General features: G+C 43.5%; 1 protein-coding gene across 1 annotated transcript in view; it reads right to left on the bottom strand.

The window, feature by feature from the left end:
* The window catches only part of LOC147691987 (cytochrome P450 2C19-like), a 366,046-nt gene that overhangs the window by 264,160 nt on the left and 78,971 nt on the right, over positions 1 to 22,915 (bottom strand). Inside the window, exon 2 of the mRNA XM_086938278.1 lies at positions 16,187 to 16,349. Within this exon, the coding sequence (XP_086794404.1) occupies positions 16,187 to 16,349 (163 nt within the window). The remainder of the gene's footprint in view (positions 1 to 16,186; positions 16,350 to 22,915) is intronic.

Genomic DNA, 22,915 nt, shown 5'->3' with positions numbered 1-22,915 from the left:
AGATGTAGAAAGTGACACTAAATCAGGGGTCTCCAACCTTTTCTGCATTAGGTGCTACTTATGTTCAGGGAAAAGCATCCCAAGCTATTAATATTAGTGTTGTAATTGCAACCACCCCAGACAAGAGAACTATGAGTGACTGCCATATTCATGATTACCAGCAGTAATCACATCATTCCATCAGATAGGGTTTCTTGAAGTTATTTAAAAATGTTTTGTCAATTTCGCATACCTCTACATGGGAAATACACAAGCCATTGCACCTGATGCTAAGGTTATGGTATTCATAATAAGCCTGTCCAACACCACATGATTTATCAGTCAAATTTCAGTTTTGAATATATCTTTGAAATTGAACCATTTCCCTCCCGAGGTCAGGTATGAGTCCTGAAAATGCAAACATTTTTGTCTTAAAACACACTCTTACATAAATTAATTCAGTCAAGCAAAAGCTTCTAATTTACTAGGCTGACCTGCACACAGGAGAGCTACTTGCAGGTGACTGGAGAGCTACTAGTAGCTCACGAGCTTCCCGGTGGAGAAGCCTGCTCTAAATGTACTGTCTTCTAGATACTGTAATGTGGATGGGAGCGGGGAGATGTGTGGATGGCAAGGTGCTATGGAGAGGAGACGCGCTTCAATGATCTGTTGCTACTCAAATTACCGTAACTATTCCTGGTAAAGAGTATTGTGATGTGAGGCTCAATAAGCGCAAAGTTGGCCTGAAACGTGTGAGTTTAGATCACACCAGAAACAAATAACCAGGATCAGTGTGGGAGAAAAAGCACAGTTTAAATTAATTTTACACCTGTGGTATTAGTACATTGTACATTAAAGTTTTTCACTAGATCATATTGGAACAAGTCATCCCAGTATTCTCATTGAGGGAGCATATGGAAGCTCTTTGAAATTTTGAAATTCTGCATTTCTTTACTATCACCTGTTTAAAAGAATCTTGAAAAGGACTTTACAAGAACAACTTTGCCCTGAAGAAGTCCGTAAGGACGAAACGCGTTGGCTACTCCGTGTCGTAATTTTTAAACAAAGAATAAAGAAGTTATACTACGACCTGCTGATTCCCTTCTGAAAATTTGTTTGTCATAAGAATTTGTATTACTTGTTGAAGTGATGAATTATTGTGTGTACAAAATTGTTTATATGGAGTGTTCCATAGGGGATGTAAGGGTATTGCGTCTCTGATCCTTGTCACCCAAATACATAACTGTAACCTGATTAGGGCACAGTTGCAGTCATCATTACCCCATACCCTTTGTGTTTCTATTAACCTGTTGTATTAGTGAAAGATCAACATCAAGCAGATGTAAAAGGTTTTTGCATTCGTAACACAAATGGTCCACTGTCCCAAGGAGGTGGAACATAGATGTCTCAGTCTAATCTAATTCGGGCTACCGACTTGCGACTACACAACTTCCATCTCTGTGAAGTTGAAATAAAAACTTTTGCTATTCATTCAAGATTGAAAAGATTGCAAGTAGCTTGTTTGTGAAGGATGCTGAAACAAAGGTGGTGAATGGCATAAAATAGTGAATAACCTGATTATCAACAACATAGCTAAAAATGAAAAACTGAATGTTCAGGAGTGGTACAATGAGCACTAGAATAGAACAATAAATGGCTGGTGAGATGACTGACACCTAAAGTATTTTTGAGTTTAGACACGTTGAGGGCAAATGAAATGGATTGATGGAAACAAATTCGGGCCAATTCTCAAAGCCATTTGCACATGTAAACTGGAGTTATACTTGGCCTGGTAGGAATTTTAACTACTCCAGAAAAATTGGAGTAAGTTTGGTAATTCTCCATTACTCTTTGACGCAGAATTACTGATACGAACGCAATTACATCTGCCATAGTAATTAAGAGTACGTTTTGGGGGAAAGTGCTATTGCGAGAGCACATTCAGCCTTTGTGAGCAGCTGCTTGTGCTGCTGTTTATCTTCTGTTGCATTTAGAGCTATTATCTTAGCGAAAAATACATCCTCGTGTCCATTTGGGAGGCAAGGGTGTATTTTTTGCGCTAAGAAACTAATGCTAAATGCCAGGATACATTGGGGGAAAATCCTACCCCTAGTGCACATTTAGCAAGCACACATGTCTGCTTTACGCTCTCTGATCATGTTCTGTTCCACTTAGTGTTATTTCTTAGCTAGCAAAAAATGTGTCCTCAGGGAATTTTGGATGCAAGGGGGAATTTGCTTGCATAGAAAGTGGCACTCTGAATGTAAATGTACAGGAATTTATATAGCGCAAATCACCGAGCGCTTGCTTAGGGAACCGGTCCTGGTATTCCCCTGTGAGATAACCCCGGCAGGGGTATCCGCAAGGTGAAAGCCAGGCATCCCGCTGCGAGGGGCCTTTGTGGAGATTAAGCAAGCTATTGCCCAGAGTCGCAGAGTGTGAACCTGTGAATCGAGTAGGCACCGGAGCGAGAATTGTCAAGTCCATGGACATTTTTAGGACTCAAGACCCCGCTGAGCCAGGAATTGAACCCTGGTCCCAGGCTGACCTCTGCTTCCAGGTCTGCCTCCTCTAACCAGTGAGCCACACTTCTCCACTAAATGCCGAATTACTCTTCTTGCGAGGTAACTCTACATAATCTTCTGAGTGATTATGCTACATTGAATTACGTGAGTTACACCCACCCCAATTTACACATCTAAATTGCATTATGCTCCAATGGAGAACGTCTTTTCTAAATGAAAATTTGTTTGAGAACTCCTAAATGGATTTATTTAGTCAAAGATTTTGAAGTGGTACAATCCACAAGAGGGGAATGGAGAGGGCATACTTGCCCTTTGAGTTATTGAACAGACATAATTGTACACGCTTGTGGATTTTCATGGCTTAATCTCTGACCCTTTATCACCCTGAAAGAGCTGTCAATTTCCTCATGTCATTGGCAGGAGTAAATCCCTTTCAAGGGAGTGAAGCAAAGGAAAACCCCACACAAAATTGGTAAAGGTATAAAGTAAGAGTTTCTCCGCAGTGGGAAATATTTGCTTGTGAAGGTTCAGCTGAATTACTCATGTTTGCAGATTTTCACATGAAAAAATGGAAATCACAAATATTTTCAGAAGTGAGCTTGAAATCTTAATACTGTTACAAATTTCCAGGCATAACCTGAAGATCCTTACCAAATTCCAAACATTAGGACCTCTTCATTCATGCGTGGACTAAATCTTTAGATGCGGATTTCTAACTTTGCGGGTCTCTAAAATGAAAGTCGATCCACCTGAGCAGCACTTACATCACTGCTAAATGTTCATATATGCCCACTATGTTGCATGAATTCGATCACATGACAGTAATATCTCCTATACTTCGTAGGCCTAATCACTATATCGCAAGGTGAGTATAGGCACGTAGATGTGGATTTAAGAATAGTAATTATAGACTTACCATCATGCTATAGTAGTAGGGGACTTGCAATATTGCAGCAGGTTGATATTATAGTCCTCAATATAGTGTCATACAGCTGAGCAGTGCCTGTTATAGCTGCCATTGGTTTTTTTTCTGTCCATGTCATGCCTCACAGTGACACTCCAGCTCAAATGTGGCAGGAAGACCATCAGGTTCATCACAGGTCATCAGGTTAAGGGTTTCCTCGGTGGATCCAACTGAGGCTCTTCCAGTTAGAAACTCATTAGTTGTACCATGGAGTCAGTCCTCCGACTAGCCATTCACAAACTTTCAGAAGGAGCCAAAGCCGAGTTTTCCATCATTAGCACAGAAGAGTGGGTGGATTGAAACATTTTGTGGTGTGAAGGCTGAGAGCATCCACAAAGTGCAAAGGAGGAGATCGGTTGCAGTCTGCCACCATTGAGCATCAGTCACCCTCTGTTTCTATAGTGTGAATTTACACAGAGACAAAAAGTGACAATCATGCCCTGAGCGGGTGAGTGATTGGCTCGCCGTTAGCCATAATGTGTGATGGGACAGCCATGCAGATCCCACCTCCTTTTATCACTGGATGACACTTCCAGGGGTCAGTCATTGAGGTGGGGAGACTGAACCTGGGAGAGACAATGTGCAAGACAACTATTACTTTCAGCCCTCATACAGCTGTTTTTCTCTGGCCTTTCCTCTCTTTTAGCTTTGCCATGACTGGTCCGCTACTAGCCTGTCTCATGAAAATGTATTAAGGCTAGGAAAGTTGAAATCGCCTGGTAGACTGCCTCTAAGGGCCCCCTTGGTAAAGTGATCAGGACAATCAGAAGACATTCTCTCTCTCTCTCTCTCTCTCTCTCTCTCTCTCTCTCTCTTTCTCTCTCTCTCTCGCTTTTGCTTTCGCTCTCTCTCTCTTTCTCTTTCTCTCTCTTTCTCTTTCTCTCTCTTTCACTGTCTTCTGTTTCTCTGTCTTCTCTTTCTCTCTATCTCGCTCTCTCTCTCTGTCTCTCTGCTCTGGCTCTTTCTCTGTCTCAACTCGCTCCCTTTCTAAGCCTACAGTTTCTCAGCCTCTGATATCTCTTCGTCTGTCATCTTTCTTTTCCTCACCTTATTGAACACATTACCTTTCTCTCGACATATCTTCTAATAGTTAAATCCATTCTAATCTATTCTCACCTTGCCACTTCCTCGGCCTCTCCCCTCTTTTCTACCTCACTTTTCTCTACTTCATCTTCCTTGCTCTCTCTCTCCATTGTGTCTCCATTATATGTTATCACTTGCTACCTCACTAATCAACTATGTCCTGCCCTTCTGTCTTGCTTACTTCCCTATCTATGTATCCATTTATCTGACTACTTCAATTTCACTTTCTCTGTCTCCATCTTTACTTTTCTTTCCCTCTGCCTACATCAGTATCTCTGTGTACCTACCCCCTGCTTTTCTATTGCACCGATCTGTACCCCATCTCTCTTTGCATTTCTTTCATGACCCCAACCCCCCTTGGATTACTCTTTTTGCCTAGTTCTATATATTTACCTTACTACCCACTCTCTACACTTCCACTCTCTCTACCTCACCAACTCTCTTCACCTTACTGCTCTGTCATCTCACCTCCATGTATCTCTTTTCCATCTATTTTACCTTTCTCAAGCATATCTCTCTTTGTCTCAGTTCGTTTTCTCTCCATCTATCTATATCTCACCTCTATCTACTTCTCTCTCAACCTCTCCCTACCTCACAACTCCTACCTCATTTTAATTTTAAATGCACATAAGGACATATTAAGGATTTTGGGGGCCCATGTTCTTATCAGCTTTGAACGTATGATCCAATTCAGGTTCTTCCATGTCCTTTTTTGACCAGGTCACTGACAGTGCACAGGCATGCTGGTCCAAATTTTAAATGTGCTTATACCTGATAGAGCTAGATGTCATCAAGATTAAGCATTGCTCTGTTTTGTGTTTCAGGAAGACTGCATTTAAAATGGCACGAAGATTTTGGTGCAAGTGGTAACACATGGCACATGAAACATGAAATGAGGCCTAGTCAAATGCTTTTTTTTTTTTTTTAAAAAGTGGCACTTTTGGTGCATGCAAAGTGAAAGACATGAAATGTGGCCTTATAAAAATGCTTTCAGTCTGAAATGCTTTCAGTTAAAACCATGCTTAATTAATTAATCATGGATGTTAATGTGTTGAGTTTAGATTTAACCTCCTTATAGAATGTACATTTAATTTAGAGAATGTTTTTTTCAACTTTTAAAGTAGCACATAATTGTGCTGAATTAAAATGTGTTTTTGCAGTGAAGAAAAACTCATGATTTCAGTTTCCTCTTTAGCTTTGAAGATAAGAATGAAATGTGCGTTCTCACCTCCCAGCTCCTTTCCGTTGTATTTTACACTCCCTGTTCCCATCTCAAGAGACTTTGTTGCATATTTTGACAATACATATTCAATTCATAATACATCTTCCTTATAATGTGTATTAATTAATCAACCATGCACCAACACGAGGCGTGACCAGCAGCATGGCCGAGTAAGACGTGCTTTCGCCGAGCTCCGGCTGAAAGCATCATCCGCCATTGAATCTGGTGCCCTGCAGCCCCGGAGAACACTGCAACTGCTCGACGATGTGCCCCCCTGTTGCCTGCAGTTGAAATCGGGAGTAATGCTACGCTAATTGAGCCAGGGGTGCTGACAATCGGATACGCCTGGACAAGCTGACAATCCCCAAGATGCCACTGCGCCGAAGCTGAGGACTAGAGGCGCCAAATCGGGACTCGTGACCCGGGTCGGAGGGGCCGCTGAGAACTGGAGCTGACCCAAGGTGTGGTGCCCCGACGGAATAACGTCTGGGGCACCTAAGAGGGACCTATACTCCTGCAGGTGTGGCCGAAGCTGGAGGATCATGACGGGCAGGAAGGAGGAGCTCCTCCCCTACCAGGACTAAGGGCTGCTGAGGTGGCCGGGTGTTGAGCTGCAGAAATGGGCTCGTGAACGAGGCGGTGTGCAGACCTGCGTTCGCTGGACCCGATTGTGGTGAGTGCGGGTCCGCTTCCAGGTGGAGCTGTGAGGCACCAGTCGGGGCCACAACGGGGAGGCCGCAGGCGGGAGATTGGACCCCCAGGAGTGCGGGACCACACAGGGAAGCTTTGATCTGCAGCGGCAGAAGACGGCAAGTCGATCCTGGGCCACTGCTTTTGCAAAGTGCTGCTGTGCGCTTCCCCCCCCCCGGTGTCCATGAGGGTGGTGGAGGAGCAGCAGGACGGTGCTGAGGTGGAGGGGGAAGAGGTGAGTGCCTGGACTGTGGCTGCGGTGGGGTGATCGCTCCCCCCCCTCCCAGAGCATCACACGCAGCGCCTGTGCAAGGGGTTGCCCCTGAAGGGGCAAAGCAGATGGATAAGACCCTGGGGAAGGCCTCTTCTCCCCCCCCCGAGCCACTAGCAACACATTGATGGTAGCATAGCTGTTGCCGACCGCTGAGACAGGCCTGGCGGTGCAAGCATGGCGGGAGCCCCTGGCGAGCGGCACAACCTATGTATACTAAGGATAGCTTCACTACCTGTGAGAGAGGGCATTGGGGATATTTCCATCAGGAGGGGACACTCCTGAACGTGATGCCTGGAGGTGATCGGGGAGACTGCGGCAGGGCCTCTTCAACTGAGAGGGGAGGGCGAGGTCGCCGCAGGGCAGTCCCTTGAGCTATTAAGGTGGCACTTGGTGGTTGATTGCCACGCCAGGCTGGCCGTCTTCCCCCCTACCTCCCGCCCCACGTATCTGACTATTTGCATGAACTTGCCCTGCCCCCCTGCGGTGCTACGTCCCTGTGAAGATATCCGCTTCTGGGTACGATTGGCGGGCATCACGCGCACTGCAGGCTAGGGCTGACTTGGATTACAGGCCACGGGGCAGTGGAGGCTGTCTAACACCTGAGTCTGTTTGAACTCGCCATGGGAAGAGGCAGGGTCCGAAACCGCCGCGCCAGGGCAAGATGGACCAGTATACACCTGAGGAGTGACCGGGCGCCCGCTCGGATACGGATACCCTCCTCCAGGCAATCCACGATGACACTAGAAGGCCAGATTGGCGCAGTGGGGTTGGAGGTAGCGCTCTTACGTCAAGACTTAGAAACTTGGCTGGAAGGGTCACGGAGGCAGAGACACGGCTGGGCGAGATGGAAGACTGAGTACACGACCTCCACAAGGGTATGCAGGAAAGCCAATCCTCTCATAAGGACCTGCTATGGAGGGTGGACGACACGGAAAACAGAGCGCAATGGAACAATCTCCGCTTTGTGGGCTTTAGAGTAGGAATTGAAGGGACAAATGTACCGGAATTTCTCTACACCTGGCTACGGAACACCTTCCTGGCGGACAAGTTCTCCTCTTGTTTTGTCATAGGAAAAGCCCACCAGGCACTGCTGACTCGACCACCTGCAGGGGCACAGCCAAGGCTCGTAATAGCGCGCTTCCTGAATTTCCTGGAGAGGGACATGATACTCAGAAAGGCACGGAAACTACGGGAGATGTGACACGAGAATACCCACATAATGATCTACCCGACTACAGTAGGGAAGTACAAAAACAAAGGCGTACTTTTGACTCTGTGAAAGCTAAACTGCAAGAACGCAAGATACAATATATGTTGCTCTTCCCCGCGAAACTGAAGGTCCTCTTCCTGGGCAAATCCCACTTCTTCCAGATGCCGAAGGAGGCTTCGCAATGGCTGGAGTAGCGCCCCCCCCGGCCCCCCCGGGACACCTGGAAACACAAACGGTAGGGCACCCTCTGGTGCAGCTGGCAACTGACCCCTGAACTCACAGCGCTTGCTTCTGCCCCAGCAGCTATGAAAGGGCCGCACCCTGGAGGCCACCCTGTATGCCCAGAGGGGCACAGGCAGACAAAGAAGACGCACAGGTGGATCTCTCGACTCCCGGCTCTCAGTGGGCGCTCATGCACTCCGTCCCTCCGGACGGCTTCAGAGGGGCAACGTCACTGAGAAAGACAATAGGACTGAAAGCAGACACTCTTCCTCCGGAGGAGAGAAGGTGGTAGGCCCCTCAATGCACCCCTTGGCAGCTGAAATATTGTCGATGAAGCAGGCAACGTTGACTGAGGCCGGGGCATCCCGGAATGAACCCCCGGATTCCAACTCCTGAACAGGGGTCTGCAGCGACGACCGTGGTTCAAATTAATATGCTGGAGCAGGCAAGCTGGACACGCACGCCCTCTTCTTTCTGATCTTTCTGTGCTGATCCTATGTGATAAGATGTTTTGTTTGTAATGTAAATATGTTTTTCTCTGAGACATAAGATGTTGTGATTGCAGTGATATAAATTAATCAAGCAATAAAGATTATATTGTTAAGTATTTCCTTTAGTGGTTTATGTATCTACATGAAAATTGAAAAATAAAAACATATAAAAAAAAACAATCAACGGCTTCACTATTAGCTCACCCGACATCTATTCAGCCTCGTGGAGCCCTCTGCCTTGCCTACTGAGGAATTTTGACTTCCATTTCAGAGGCTAACTCAAAAGAGAGACTGAAACAGAACTACTCACCCCCTCTCACTATTCTCATCTCCATGAGAAACTGAAACAGAATTACTTGCCCCATGAATGATATAGAAAGTGAGACAGGACAACTCCTCCTCGCACATTTCATGGAAACAGGCAAAAGACTACGTAGCCACTCTCTTTCTTTCCTAAAGTGTCGGCCATCTTAGACTAGTCCTACCTCAGCCATCCTAATCATATTCTCTTCAGCTGCTATTTCCCCTCCTACACGCATCAGATCAGCACCTCATTCTACAGTACTACACACTCACCTCGCCTACACCACAATTCTCACCATGGAACTCACATGCAACCACTCATACAAAATTAATTACCCCTCCAAGCTCACTAAAAAATCTGCCAAACTTTTCAAACACAACTTTCCGAAATCCCACCCAGAAACCCCTTTTGCAGACCCTTATTTCTCACTTCAAAATGGAGTCACGACCACTGACATCATTTTCTACACTAAACGCAGAGCACAATGGAGGAAAGCCTTCCTAACCTTACTCACAGTTTCTTTCACGAGGAAGTCTGCACATGGTCTTCTGATTTCTATTGCACCATCACAACTCTTCCAAGCGACAGCAACTATCACTATCTACAATACCGGTACTATTCTCACTCAGTCCACGGATCGTAGCCTTAGCCTATTCGATAACATATTTCCCATTATTAAGGAGCATGTATCCAATCCAATTACTCCTTCCCAACCTACCTAAACTCCTAACACCCAAACCATTTTATCACCTACTCATTACCCCCCCTCCTCCGCCCAACCCACTTGCCTTCTAGATGCCCAAAGCTGCACGCCTCCCTCAACCCGTCTACCCCACCCTACAACACACATCTCCTCTCTCCACCTAAGCTTTACTTACTTCCTACCAACAGTAATATAACCGCTAACCCACCTCCTAACCAACCTATCGTTTCCCCAAGAATGACCACATCCCCTCCCACCCCTAGCCCCCCTCCTCCATAAAAACCCCGCCTCTTCTCACATCTAGCCCCCGCTCCTCCATCACCACCCCCTCCTCTCACATCTAGTCCCCCCTCCTCCTCACACATCACCACCCCACCTCCTCTCACATCTAGCCCCCTCCTCCATCACCACCCCGCCTCCTCTCACATCTAGTCCCCCCACCTCCTATACCACCCTACCCTGGCACTCCCCCCACCCCATCACTGTAGCCACCCACTTACCAACTATTGAAACTCCTACCACACCTCCTCTTTCTCCACCACCCACCCTAACTTCCTCTCCGCCCACGCCTAACACATACCAAACACTCTACCCACTTTCTCCCCACGCCCCACCACTACCGTTCCTAACTCCACTACGGACAAGATTATGTCCACCCTTCTCCAAATTGAAGATGAGGTACAAACTTTCAAAGAGATGTTTACGAATCAACCTAGATACCCCTCTCTACCTAGTACCCTCTTATCCTGCAAGCCCTCCACCCTTCCTACACGCTCACACAAACACAACCCTCCTTACTGGACCTCAATTCCTGCCCATAATTCTTCCACCCGCCCAATTTGAAGCATCAATCCACTGACACAGTATGACATACGTGCCCTCCTACACTCCTATGATAATGCTCCCATGGCCCACACAGCCAGCACACGCCTCCCCATCCCTAGTCTCCAACCCTCACAGGCCCCCTACACAAAATAATAGAGGTACCATCTCTAATAATCTTAAACAAGTCACCCTCACTCTGGACCCCTCTGCCTTGATCATCACCCCGCTGCTCAAATGCACACTACTTAATTGTAGATCCGCCCCTAGACACGCATCTGACATAGCCGACTTCATTATCGCACTTGACCTCGACCTTACCATACTCACCGAAACCTGGTAACAGAATCTTCCTCCCCTCTCATTGACATTCTAGTACCCCCTAACTTTCACGTCATCAGATTAGACAGGACCAGAAAAACAGGAGGTGGAATAGCATATATTCTCCGGAGCAACCTCTCAGTAACTAGAGCGGTCTCCCCTATATTCTCCTCCTGTGAACACATCTGCCTCGACGTCAACAGTGAGGGTAATCAAATATGCTCTCTGCATATTATCTACCACCCACCAGGAGACAACCTCACCTTCACTGAACACCTCATAGACATGATGACAACGAACTCGGGTCGAAAAAACTCACAAATATTCCTTGGTGATTTCAACCTTCACTGGAATGATCACAACGATTCGGTGGTCAATAGTCTCAAAAACATCCTCAACGCCCTAGACCTCACCCAAATCTGCAACAGCCCCACTCACGACAAAGGTTCTATCCTGGACCTCATCATTTCCAAAGGTGACGCCACCCAAGTAGACTCAATCCAACCCTGAGATTGGTCTGACCACCACATGATCACATTCTTCATCAATGAATATGTGAAACTCAGCTCAGCCCAATCCACCAAACCCAAGGCCTGGAAAAGAGACCTGAAGAAACTCAATCCCAAAGCGTCACCCTCTCCCAGCTACAATCTTCTCCTACCCCCTACCGGCACCAACGATGTTCAGGTTCTCATCGACTACTATCTCAAGTCTATGACCACGATAGTCAACAAAGTTACCCCCCTTCAGTTAAAGAGAGTCTCCTCTAAAAATTCAAAACCATGGCACGATGGTCTGCTTATCGAAGATAGACGAGCTATGAGACTAGCTGAACGCAATTGGAGATCTGCCTCTTCGGCTATGCACCTCAAAACACTAAAGAAAAAGAGAAACGCTTACTTTAGAAAAATCAAACGATCGAAAGCGGACTTCTTTAGCCATCAACTAGACCAAGCAAAAAACCGACCCAAAAAACTATTTGAGCTAATAAAAACTCAATCCAAGGATGAACCTCAACGATTGCATAACACAACCAGCACTCTACCATCCTTGAAGAATTCTCTACCTTCTTCAAACTAAAAACTGATAACGTCAAGAATGATATCCTCACTGATCTAAGCTTATACTCCAGTCCCCTCAGCAAAACATCCATTAAACTAAAAAACAAAGCTACATGGTCATCCTTTGATGCATACACGGAAGAATCTACAGGCAAGATCCTCGGTACCCTGAAGCCCTCCAATCACCTCTCGGACCCTCTACCTGCAAACGCTGTAAAAGACTTTATCCAATGGCTTCTCCCGCTCTGGACCAAAATCATTAACAGTTCACTTCAACAAGGATGCATCCCGGACTCCCTCAAAGTGGGACAAGTATCGCCCATACTAAAGAAACCCACAGCTGACCCTTCTGATCCTAATAACTATTGCCCTATCTCCAATATCCCTACCTTAGCCAAATAAAAAAAAAATGTGTTCACCTCCAACTGACAAAACACATCGAGCAATTTGACCTCCTCAACCGACACCAATCAGGCTTCCGCGCAGGCCACAGCACAGAATCAGCTATAACACACATAATTGATGACGCCCTTCAAAGTCTTGATCAAAATGATACCTGCCTCCTCATTCTACTCGACCTTTCATCAGCTTTCGACACGGTCAAACACAAGAACTTACTCGAGCTGTTGAATATCAGAATGGGTCTCTCAGGGACAGTACTCAAATGGTTCACCTCCTTCCTGCATAACCGGACTCAGAAATTCAAGATTAACAACACTATGTCCACACCCGTTCCAGTAACTCTAGGTGTCCCACAAGGATCCTCCCTATCCCCAACTCTGTTCAATCTAGTCATGGAACCACTCACCGCACTGCTTCAAGCTTCTAATGTGCAATTTCACATGTATGCGGGCGATACCCAACTCTAACTTAAACTACAATCCCCTGAAGACATCAAACTTCTCAACACTTAAGGACACACAGACATGGCTGGCAGACAACCATCTCAAACGTAATGCTCTTAAAACAGAATTCCTCCTAATAGCACCCCCCTCCAAAATCCCCATAGCTCAGGATTGGCTTAAACACCTCACTGCATTCAACGTTCAACCTATCATTGTAGACTTAGCAAAATCTTTAAGTATAACCCTCGACTGCAATCTCAATATGCAACAACATATCAGCAAGGCAACGAAGGGAGCTCATTTCCAAATCAATACCTTGAGGAAGCTGAAACAATTCCTCCCAGCCAATGACATTAGGACTGCAGTCCAAGCGTTAGTATCCCTCGGACTGATTATGGAAGTGCCGCCCTCTGCTGCCTCCCCCTATCAACAACCGCACCCTTAAGAACCTCTATTAATGCTGCAGCGAGACTCATCACTGGATCAAACAAACGCTCACACATCTCTCCTGACTTAAAATCTCTGAATTGGCTACCATACGAAGCCAGAATACACCTGAAAATCGTGCGCATTACTCATAACACCACAATTCGCCCAGTTACATTGCTCAGAAATCGACAATTTCAGGAGGTTCAAGAGTTACAAGAAGCGCAGAAACTCTCCTTTTGAAACCACAAAGATTCCAAAAGAAAAAAACATATAAACGCTCCTTCTCAGGGATGGTGTCAAGTACCTGTAGTCCAGAATCCAAGTCTCCACTGGAACCGATGCCTATTCCTCTAACCCCAAACCTGGCTACTAATGTCACATGGACTTCAGCATCCAAGAGGGGGAAAAGGGGATTGGGAATGAAAGAGAAACACACTACGTCTGCTTCTTTTCTTCTTTGTCTGTACTCAAGTCTTTATCTTCCTTATCTGTTTCTTTCTTTTTGTCTTTTCCTGAAATGATAAACACACTAAACACCTATTCTCATGCTAAACTGTACACGTAACCTAATTCCTAAATAAATACCTGTTATTGCAGAGAGGTTAGCTTTCTCTCTATTTCTCTTGTGTAGTAGAGTATTCTATCTTCTTGTAGAACTTCACTAGAAAACACAAACACTATTACTCTAAACTCATAATATATCTGCAATGATCTATTATGTTAAACTCAGGAATTTTGATTACCTTCTACTATTTTTCTTATGCTGAATGTTTCTTCTCATCTATATTTCAAAGGTTGGTAAGCAGGAGTCCACGCTAAAGACAAGAGACTTCTCTACAGGTGGTAAGTATTATTATATATATATATAATCACACATACTGTTGCATGTCTTTTGGTGAGTCTGGACTATTCCTGCGAATCTTTCTTAGTTTCTCCTTACACTTGTAGTCCTTATCTACAATTACTGGAATGAATTATTCAGGTCTTTCCACACAGTCTCTGAATAAATATTTATGTCTTTATTCTGTCACAAGAGTTCTCTTTTACTCCATATGCTAGTAAAAGTGTGTCACCTTTGGTAATTTCTCTCCTGACTCTCCTCAAATGCCGATATTCTGAATACTTCCGAAAATAGCCAAAAATAACAAGTTCACTTACCGCAGTCGCGGTATGAATGTTGCGCTTAACTTCCAAAATTCTCACTGACCCAAAACCATGATGTGGAAGCTCATGCGCACTTAAATTGAACACAGGGCAGAAGACGCAGCCGTGTTCACTGGAACAACAGTTGAAGTGCGCGGCTCCTCAGAATTGGAGCCGCGAAACCCAGCTGCAGAACGTCGCGAGGAAAACAACTAGACAGCAACTCAATGAAGAGTTGCGGCGGCCATCTTGAAATTCCGTCTTTTACCAAACAAACTCTCTTTCTTGAGACCGCTTGGAAATCGCTTTGCCAATAGTCTTCTGGTGCCAAAATAATGTTTAAGGATAGTTTTAAACCTGGCAGATGGTGATTGGGACTTAATCAGGGGTCTAGACAGACGGTTCCTGACAGATGGCACGCATGATCATGGAATGCCCTCCCTCTAGAAACAAGACTTATCTCATCCACTGCATCCTTCAAAAAGGAAGTCAAATCGATCCTCTTGGCTAAAATCACATTAACATAATCTGTAGAAATACTGTGACTCTTTATCTCTCCCTTGTATTACATTGTCTGAACTGACCACCCATTCACATGTTGGTACCTTGCACTGTTCTCTATTTGCACAAAATGCCTTGTTAAATATTCTTTTTGTCCTCATATCTCATATTTATGTAAAGCGCTCTGATATCTGTAAGGATCTTGTTTGGGGTATGTAAAACTTTGAAATAATAAAACTTCCAACTGGGTCAAAACTGGTTCCTGTATATGACATGCGCTCCATCCCATTTAAAATTAAATTGTTCCTAAGTATTGATGAAGCACAACCAGATGACCGTGGTTGGTGCTTAGTGCATTTTGCCACCATTTTTCTTTTAAACTTTATGAATCCATATTTCCGATTCCCCATATTGGATTTTAGGTTTGTTTTGCTGTTGTTTTGTTCACATCGGATTGGGCTTTTTAATTTTGTTGTGTTTTCAACTTTTTAACTGTTTTGGTACTTCTAAATACTTCTCATATTTTCTAAGTTAAGCGTGTCTGCTCTGTGCTATAGCAACCAGGGTTTGAGCTCAGGTCTAAATTAATGAAACCTTAACTGGACTCAACAAGAATAGTGACCTTATTACTTAAGATGGATTGCCATCCATCCCCAACTAGTAATCCACTTTCTCAAAGGCTGCTATTGTCAGAGCCCAGACTTGGGCTCCTTTTCCTAACTTCATTTGTTTAACTCCCTATATGGAGATAATATACCTGAATCTTATTTTAGTTATGTTTTATTAAATGTTTAACCAACTTCTCCTAATTGACAAACTTAGCTCCTTCAAGAAAAAAAGAAGTTTGACCAATTTTAGCAATACATTCAGTATGTAATTTGAGAGGGGAGTGGTGTGACTAATAACTTCTAAATTTACTTTTAGCAATGGAGAATTGTCCATCAACATATAACTAGCAATAATCGGAATGAGTAACCTCAGGCAATGTAACATCAATCAATTTAACATCACTTTAATCATCAAAACCAGCAAATTTATTTGAGACTAAGGAAAAAAGACCACATGATATAGATATATATTTGAAAACGTAATTATTATATAAAATGCGGAAGAAATGTCACCTTAAACTTCAACTTTCACAATTATGAATCCTAACTCAGTTAAATCAATTACTAAATGTGTTCCCAATGTAGTGATGCTTATGTTGTGTAACCAAGCTATCTAAAGTAAGCACTTGGTGACAATAAAACATAATTAAATAATGAAATCACTAGATAAATACATATTACAGAATTCAAGACATCAGTGTTTCAATACTTTTTTACAGCTTCATTGTGAGATGTGATGCACTATCCCGTAGATTCTCTTTTATGGGTAAATAAGGATCAATTATTTACCATATCCTTTGGTGATTAAATGGAACACTGGAAAGTGTCCACGTCCACTAAAGTCATCTGCCTGGTCCACCAGCGCTTCCTTCACCGTGTCATAACCACAAAGCACAAGCAGTGGTCGAGAACCACTGTAGATCGTAAAGACTTTGCCATACTTTTCACTGAGCTATGGACAAAAAAGAGATTTTATTAAGGCTAAATAAATAAATAATGTAAAATACCAGTTACCATCATGATTTTTTGGTAGATCGCAAGCATACCAGACAAGAGGTTCATAAAGTTATTGATAGGCAATTTTATTTGATGCTTGTTAGTTGCTCAAGTGATATAAAACGCCTATAATATTACAAGGCACATTGTTATGGTTATTTGAAACTGAAAATAAAAAGCTTGGTTATTTTTAGAAGGCACACATCAGCACTGATTTTGTGTATCCTTCAGGTTTATAGTTATTTCCTTTCTTTTTGTACTTTAAAAAAAAATTAAAGTGAAGTATTCAGTTAGTGAATTTTTTAAAGAAAAGGCTATGTGTTTTTGATTCTCATATATCAGAGGTCAATTTACATTGCTGTGGAATTGGAGTATTTGGAGGGAGAATGAGAAAAGGAGGGTCTCCTTCTGATGAAGAGATTCTAGAAACTTTTTGCACTTGTAGATGGCTATTTGCACCCCCCTCCATTATGTGAGTGAGAGTCATATGATATTGGGGTTTGGAAAAGACCAGCTTCATATTTAGGTTAACTGACTGCAATACACAAAGGGGCATAGTTACGAATCCCTTGCGCCGCCGTTACATCACTTTTTGTAAAGCAACAGCAGTGCAAACCCCCAAATCATATTTATGAGCCACTTTGCATGGCTTTAAACGGCCTTATTGATATGGAGAAAGACAAGGCAGCGCAAATTGCTGCGTTGCCTTACTCTGTGCAAGGGAGGCATTCCATGGGTGTTGCAGTGGGTTTTCCCAGGCAGCAGCCATGAATTTTGATGCATCCCGAGATTTAAAAGGCTATGTAAACTTAGGGACATGCCAAAACCTTACACCTCCCAAGGGATGGCGTAACTAGGAGAAATGTGTTTATTTCTCCTTGTCTTTTCATCTTTCTATGTTTGCTGCATTCTGCTGAACTAAAAGCCTTTAAACTGGCACTATAAAATACGAATTGCGAATTCCCCACACTTATCGTGTGTGATTGATTCTACTGTGTCCAGTCTTACAATGAATAGTTTCACTATTGGGACCAACAAGGGATTTGAGATTCAAAGGGAAGTACAATAAAGCACAAGATGCTTTGGGAACAAGTGTTGAATCTGAAAGTAGGCCTGCCACAGGCTCATGTTAGCCATACATTGAGTCATCAACGTGTTGGGATTCATGTTGAAGGGAATTCAATGGCAGATGAAGCTGCCAAGGCAACACTTCGAACTGCTTCCATTGCTGCAATCATTCGTTCTAGTACGAGGATAGATGGAACAACTATGATAGCTGTCAATGCCACAAGCAACAGATCAGCACTACCAAAAGGTTTTCCACTCAAGTACTCCTACAAGTTAGATGCACAAAGCATTTTGTATTCTCAGATTCCAGGAGTGGTGGATAGCGTAATACCAAACACTGATCGCAGATTGGAATTGATACTAGCTGCACATGAGGGTCTGGGTTCAGCATATGCAGGGATTTCTGCTACAGTTTCATTACTATAGCGGCACTACTGATGTCCAGGTCTCACCGAACAGATCAAGGACTTTGTCCTCAAATGCGATATCTGCTAGCAGATGAAAAGGTCCACCTTGGCACGTCCACCGGAAACACCTTTATTGATCTCGACAAACCTCTTGCAGGTGTCTATTTGGATGACTGCGTCCCCTTACACTATGATGGGGCTTACAAGAACATCTTGGTGGCAGTAGATTCATGATCTAGATTACTATGGGTTTGGCCCCAGCACTTGGCTGAAGCCCAAACTGTTATAAAGGATTTGCAAATCTTTATCGGGACATACACAATTTGCACACTGCATTCCGACCAGGGTCCGGTGTTTAGATCTCAAGCTCACATAAAAGCCGTGGGAAGAATAGGTGTGTCCTTTCAGTACTCTTCCCTCTACCATCCCGAGGAATATCCGGTCGTTGAGAGGAAGAACCTGCACTTAAAGCAATCCATAACAACTAGGGTACTAGGCTCGGGTGTCAGTTGGGTCAATCATCTAAACGGGGTCTAGAGGGCCCTTAGCAACATGGCAAGAAAATCCCTGGGGGGTCGTACACCCTATGAGCTCTTGTTTGGAGTGAGAATGTGGGTACCAGACCTCAATAGTGTCAGTACAATGGCGGTTGAAACTCCACTTCACATCAATGATCATTTGGATGTTTTACAGAACCTGAAAGAATACAGAGCTTTGCAGAGCAACGTCCAAGGGAAACGCACCGCCACTGTGGAAGTGAAAGCAGTATGGGCAAGACCTGACTGGGTAGTCAAGATTGGGGACCGGGTCAGAGAAAAAAATAGTGGACACAAAATAATTTGGGCCATCTTACCTGTTCTGGCTGTTAAAGGTACCAGAACTGTACTTCTTCCGCCACTGCCGGTTGCTGAGACAAAAGGTTTATTTCCATCAATCTGATCAAACCACACTATGTGGATGATTCTCACCAATAGGCCACGTGGGCTTCTGTGTGGCCACTGCACTCTTCTCACTACCATACAGGAAGTTCAGATGGAAGCTTTAATTACGACTGAAGACTCCACTTTCCAAAGAGAGGCTGTCAACAAAAATGAGATGATGCTTCTCCCTATTGGAAAAAACTACAACTGTGCAGTCAACAAGTACAGAAATTTCAATTGGAAAAATTGACAACATCCAAGTCAACATGCCACAGATTGAGTCATCTCCCAGTTCTAAAAAACCTGCTTAACTGCCCAAAAAAGACAGGACGGCGTCTGGCTGCTTTGTGCATTATGATGCCTTTTCATCGGATCCAAGTGAACCTGAACTGCCAACACCGCCACTCCCTATCAAAATGTGAGTTTATTCTCTCTATCTTTGGCTGAAAAAGACATACCTTGTTGCTCCCTTGATATTTCACTGAGTTACAATTGGATTAATTTTCCTTGTACTCTGGATTGGTTGGTGAATTTCTTTTTTCTACTTCTGAATGGACATTATTTCCCAGGATGCACTACAGTCTAATATGTGAACTTGGTACTAAAACCACATGCATCATCGCACCATGAACCGAGGGACCTGTCCCTGGTGAACATTACAGCAGTTCCAGTTACTGATGGAGTTTTTGGGAGAGGGTATTCTATGATGTGTATGGTCCTACTTTCTATCTTGGTTTACCTAAGGCAAAAGATTTGAACATACCTCGCATTCCCATATTTGCATGCTTTGCACACTGGCAACAATACAGAAAGTATAATGAGGATACTTTAGATGCCATGCTCCGCAATGGATCATACAACAAATCAGACCCTGATTTGCAGGGTTGGTTGGTTTGGCTTCTCTACACAGATAAATGTCAGTCTGGATTCCTGGGTAACATGGAACGGTTTAAGATCAACAGGCCTGACCTACGCTATGGAGAAACAGAACACGCAGGGGTGGTGACATCATATAGTGTTGGGAAGTTATGCCTATATTGGCTAAAGACCTCAACACTTTCCCTGGTGAAACACTTGTCCCTTCTTTCTGATGACCTGGATCTCACAGACTTTTTGCTGGGTCCCAGAAACCCACATCAAAAACGTTTCTTGTAGGGTTTATACAATGAGCTAAGGAAGGTTTCTCAGTAGGAAGCTGCGGAGAGATTGCGCACGATTGACAGGTTAAATATGGAAAAGGCTTTGGCTGTGGTTGACAACGATATGACCACTTTATCATCCAGAATGTATTCACTGGGCAACATTGTGTCTTCTACATCCAACAAAATTCAGCAGAACATGTCTATTTTACAACATGGACAGTCACAATTCCATTCAATCATAATATTGAGCTGGACATTACACACACTACATTCTGGGCACGTGCAGTGGCGTTACATCATTACTACCAGTTTGTTTTCTGAATATGTTCTGGCGGAAAGAAAGGTAACTATAGCACGCAGAGATGCAAAATACACCATGTTGCACATTGAAAAAGTTGACCAATTACCTTTTACCATGGCAGAGACACCATCCACAGACTGGATTATCCATGTTTATCTCACCCAATCATCACAACTTTCCAATGCCAATATTGTCTCTAGTACCAACATGTAGGCAGATACGATGCGCTAGGGGAAGGTTATGTGCATGAATATTGGGACGTTTTTCTGAGTGGTTCCTACTATAAAGAGGCCTTACGCGGGTCCTTAGTTTGCAAAGACATTTCTCTTCACGGGCCTTGCAATGCTTCTGCTGAAAACTTGTCTTGTTATCTGAAGGGTTCCCCAACTGCTGTGATACATCCGGTTTTCAAAGAGTTCTCAAATTGGAGCTACTTGATGCTGAATGATCAAGGTTGCTGCGGAATGGAACTGGGCATCACTTATCTGGTGACAGTTAATTCCTTAGTCACAAGTACTGTTTCTACCTACCCTTAAATTAGGGAGGCAACACTGTGGCCTTCAATAAATGTTTCCAACATATGCTTTGATTCCCTTAACAGATTGAAAGCCAACAGGATGTGACCTTAACTTCATTCAAGAGACGTTTGATTTCCAGGTTGCTAGGTCCTCGTCAGAGATACTGACACTACGATAAATGTATTGGCACTGGACTGGTTAGCACCTTTCAGACAATCTTCAGAGTTATTCCATCATTTAAACACTCTGTGCTGGGAAGCATTTTTGGAGGGCTCCCGCTTGTCCTGCTACTTTTGGCAGGAATCCTGATTTTAATTTCCTACTCTGCAATGGACGTCCCAGTCCGATTCAGATTGGAGACAACGCTGCTTGTGCTATGATGCCGTGAGCATATAGTTCACATGTTTGGTACTCTTTGACTTCAAAACCTGGATGAGAACAAATATACTGCGATGACCAGGTAATACGCAGGCGCTCAACAAAAATTATGGCTTCAAAAAAAATCCCTATGTAAGAAAATTCTGCTACAAAGCTTAGACAAGGAAGGTCATCTGTCTTCCTCACACACACCAGGGAAACCCCCGGTTAGAACATTTGAAAGATTCTTAGCTGAGCAGTTATAATTAATGTTTCAAGTCCAAATTGTATCTCTATACATATACAGATCACAATAGTAGATTGATAAGTATCTAACTTTGTATCCAAAGTGATGTCCTCTTCTCATTAACAACACCATGGTCTGTTGTCAAAGCATCATATTCATTTATTACGTGTTTTCCATCAACCAAAAATACAGCCAACACGTGTTTCGTCAGGCATTAATGTCATGCCATTCGACTTCTTCAGGGCTGCAAGCCAAGAGAACAATAATACTTAATATTTTTAACATTAAGACATATATCAAAACTAGTGGTCAAAATTAATATTAAAGGGAGAGGATAAACCATATGTGGGGTCATCTTTTGAAAAGGACATCACTTTGGATACAAAGTTGGATACTTATCAATCTACTATTGTGATCTGTATATGTATAGAGATACAATTTGGACTTGAATCATTAATTATAACAGCTCAGCTAAGAATCTTTCAAAAACCTGGATGAGCACTGGTTCTTGTCCTTCAGGCCTGTTTGGCTAAAATGCATTCAACATGTATTCTACTGCCTGATTTTTGGCCACAAATGCATATTAGACATATGCCTAGGATCTCAACTGGTTGCGGCGTTGGTCTTTGATGTACTGCTGGACCCGGTAACTACCAATGGGTATTGTTGTCTTCAGCATCTTCCATTGCTGATGTACGCATTTCTTGAGCAACCCTGGGATGCTTTGCCTCTTAGTGACTTGGACCACGGACCTACGATACGCATAAAGGATGCAGTCTCTCCCTCAGCGGCTGCTGTGGGAATTTGATGGAATGACCTTTGCTCTATAACTCTGCTTAAAGGTGCGCCTCTGGGATCGTTGTCTGAGGTTATGAACAACAACAATGGTGTGTGTGCCACTTGAAAGACATGAAATAATTGGCCTTTTTCAGCGTGGGAACAATTTGGCTTGTTTTTGGAAACAGAATTCGTCCAAAACAGTTTTGTTTTTTTCTTATTTTTCTAGGCACTATGGCTTTCGGCGTGCTTAGTATTTTTAACAGTATTATGACTTTAAGGCTTCTATGATTATTTTAAAGTGAAACTTGCTTTTAGATGATGTTAAGGGTAGTTTTTACCTTTTATTCCATTTTATGATATGCTGATATTCTGGCTTTTTAGATATCTTTTATATATCGACCCTTTGGATGAGGAGTGGGTGTTATAGCCCGGGTTAGGCCCATGTAGCAAAGCAGCTTATTCTTTACATTGTCCTAGAAAATAACATTTCCGCTGTGAACTTTTGCACACATTTGCATGCACAACAAAGTTGGATTTGTTTCTCGGAAACTAATTTGTTTACACATCGAGCTTCACCCAACATTATCTTGATGCCTTGAACATCATGTACTAGGCCTCTCTATGCACTGGGTACAAAAGTAATACTATCTTCATCTATAGGACAACAGTGCTATCTACATATCCATAACATCACTAATCTAGCGTGCGCATCGCAAAGGCTGCTTTGTATTATAAATAATAGGCATCCAGATGGATTGGTAGAGGAGGCACTTCTGCTGACA

The sequence above is a fragment of the Lissotriton vulgaris genome, chromosome 9, assembly GCF_964263255.1.
Source record: "Lissotriton vulgaris chromosome 9, aLisVul1.2, whole genome shotgun sequence".
NCBI classification, from domain to species: domain Eukaryota; kingdom Metazoa; phylum Chordata; class Amphibia; order Caudata; family Salamandridae; genus Lissotriton; species Lissotriton vulgaris.
The sequence above is the reverse complement of the archived record's forward strand: the minus strand, read 5'-3'. Positions and strand labels throughout refer to the sequence as shown.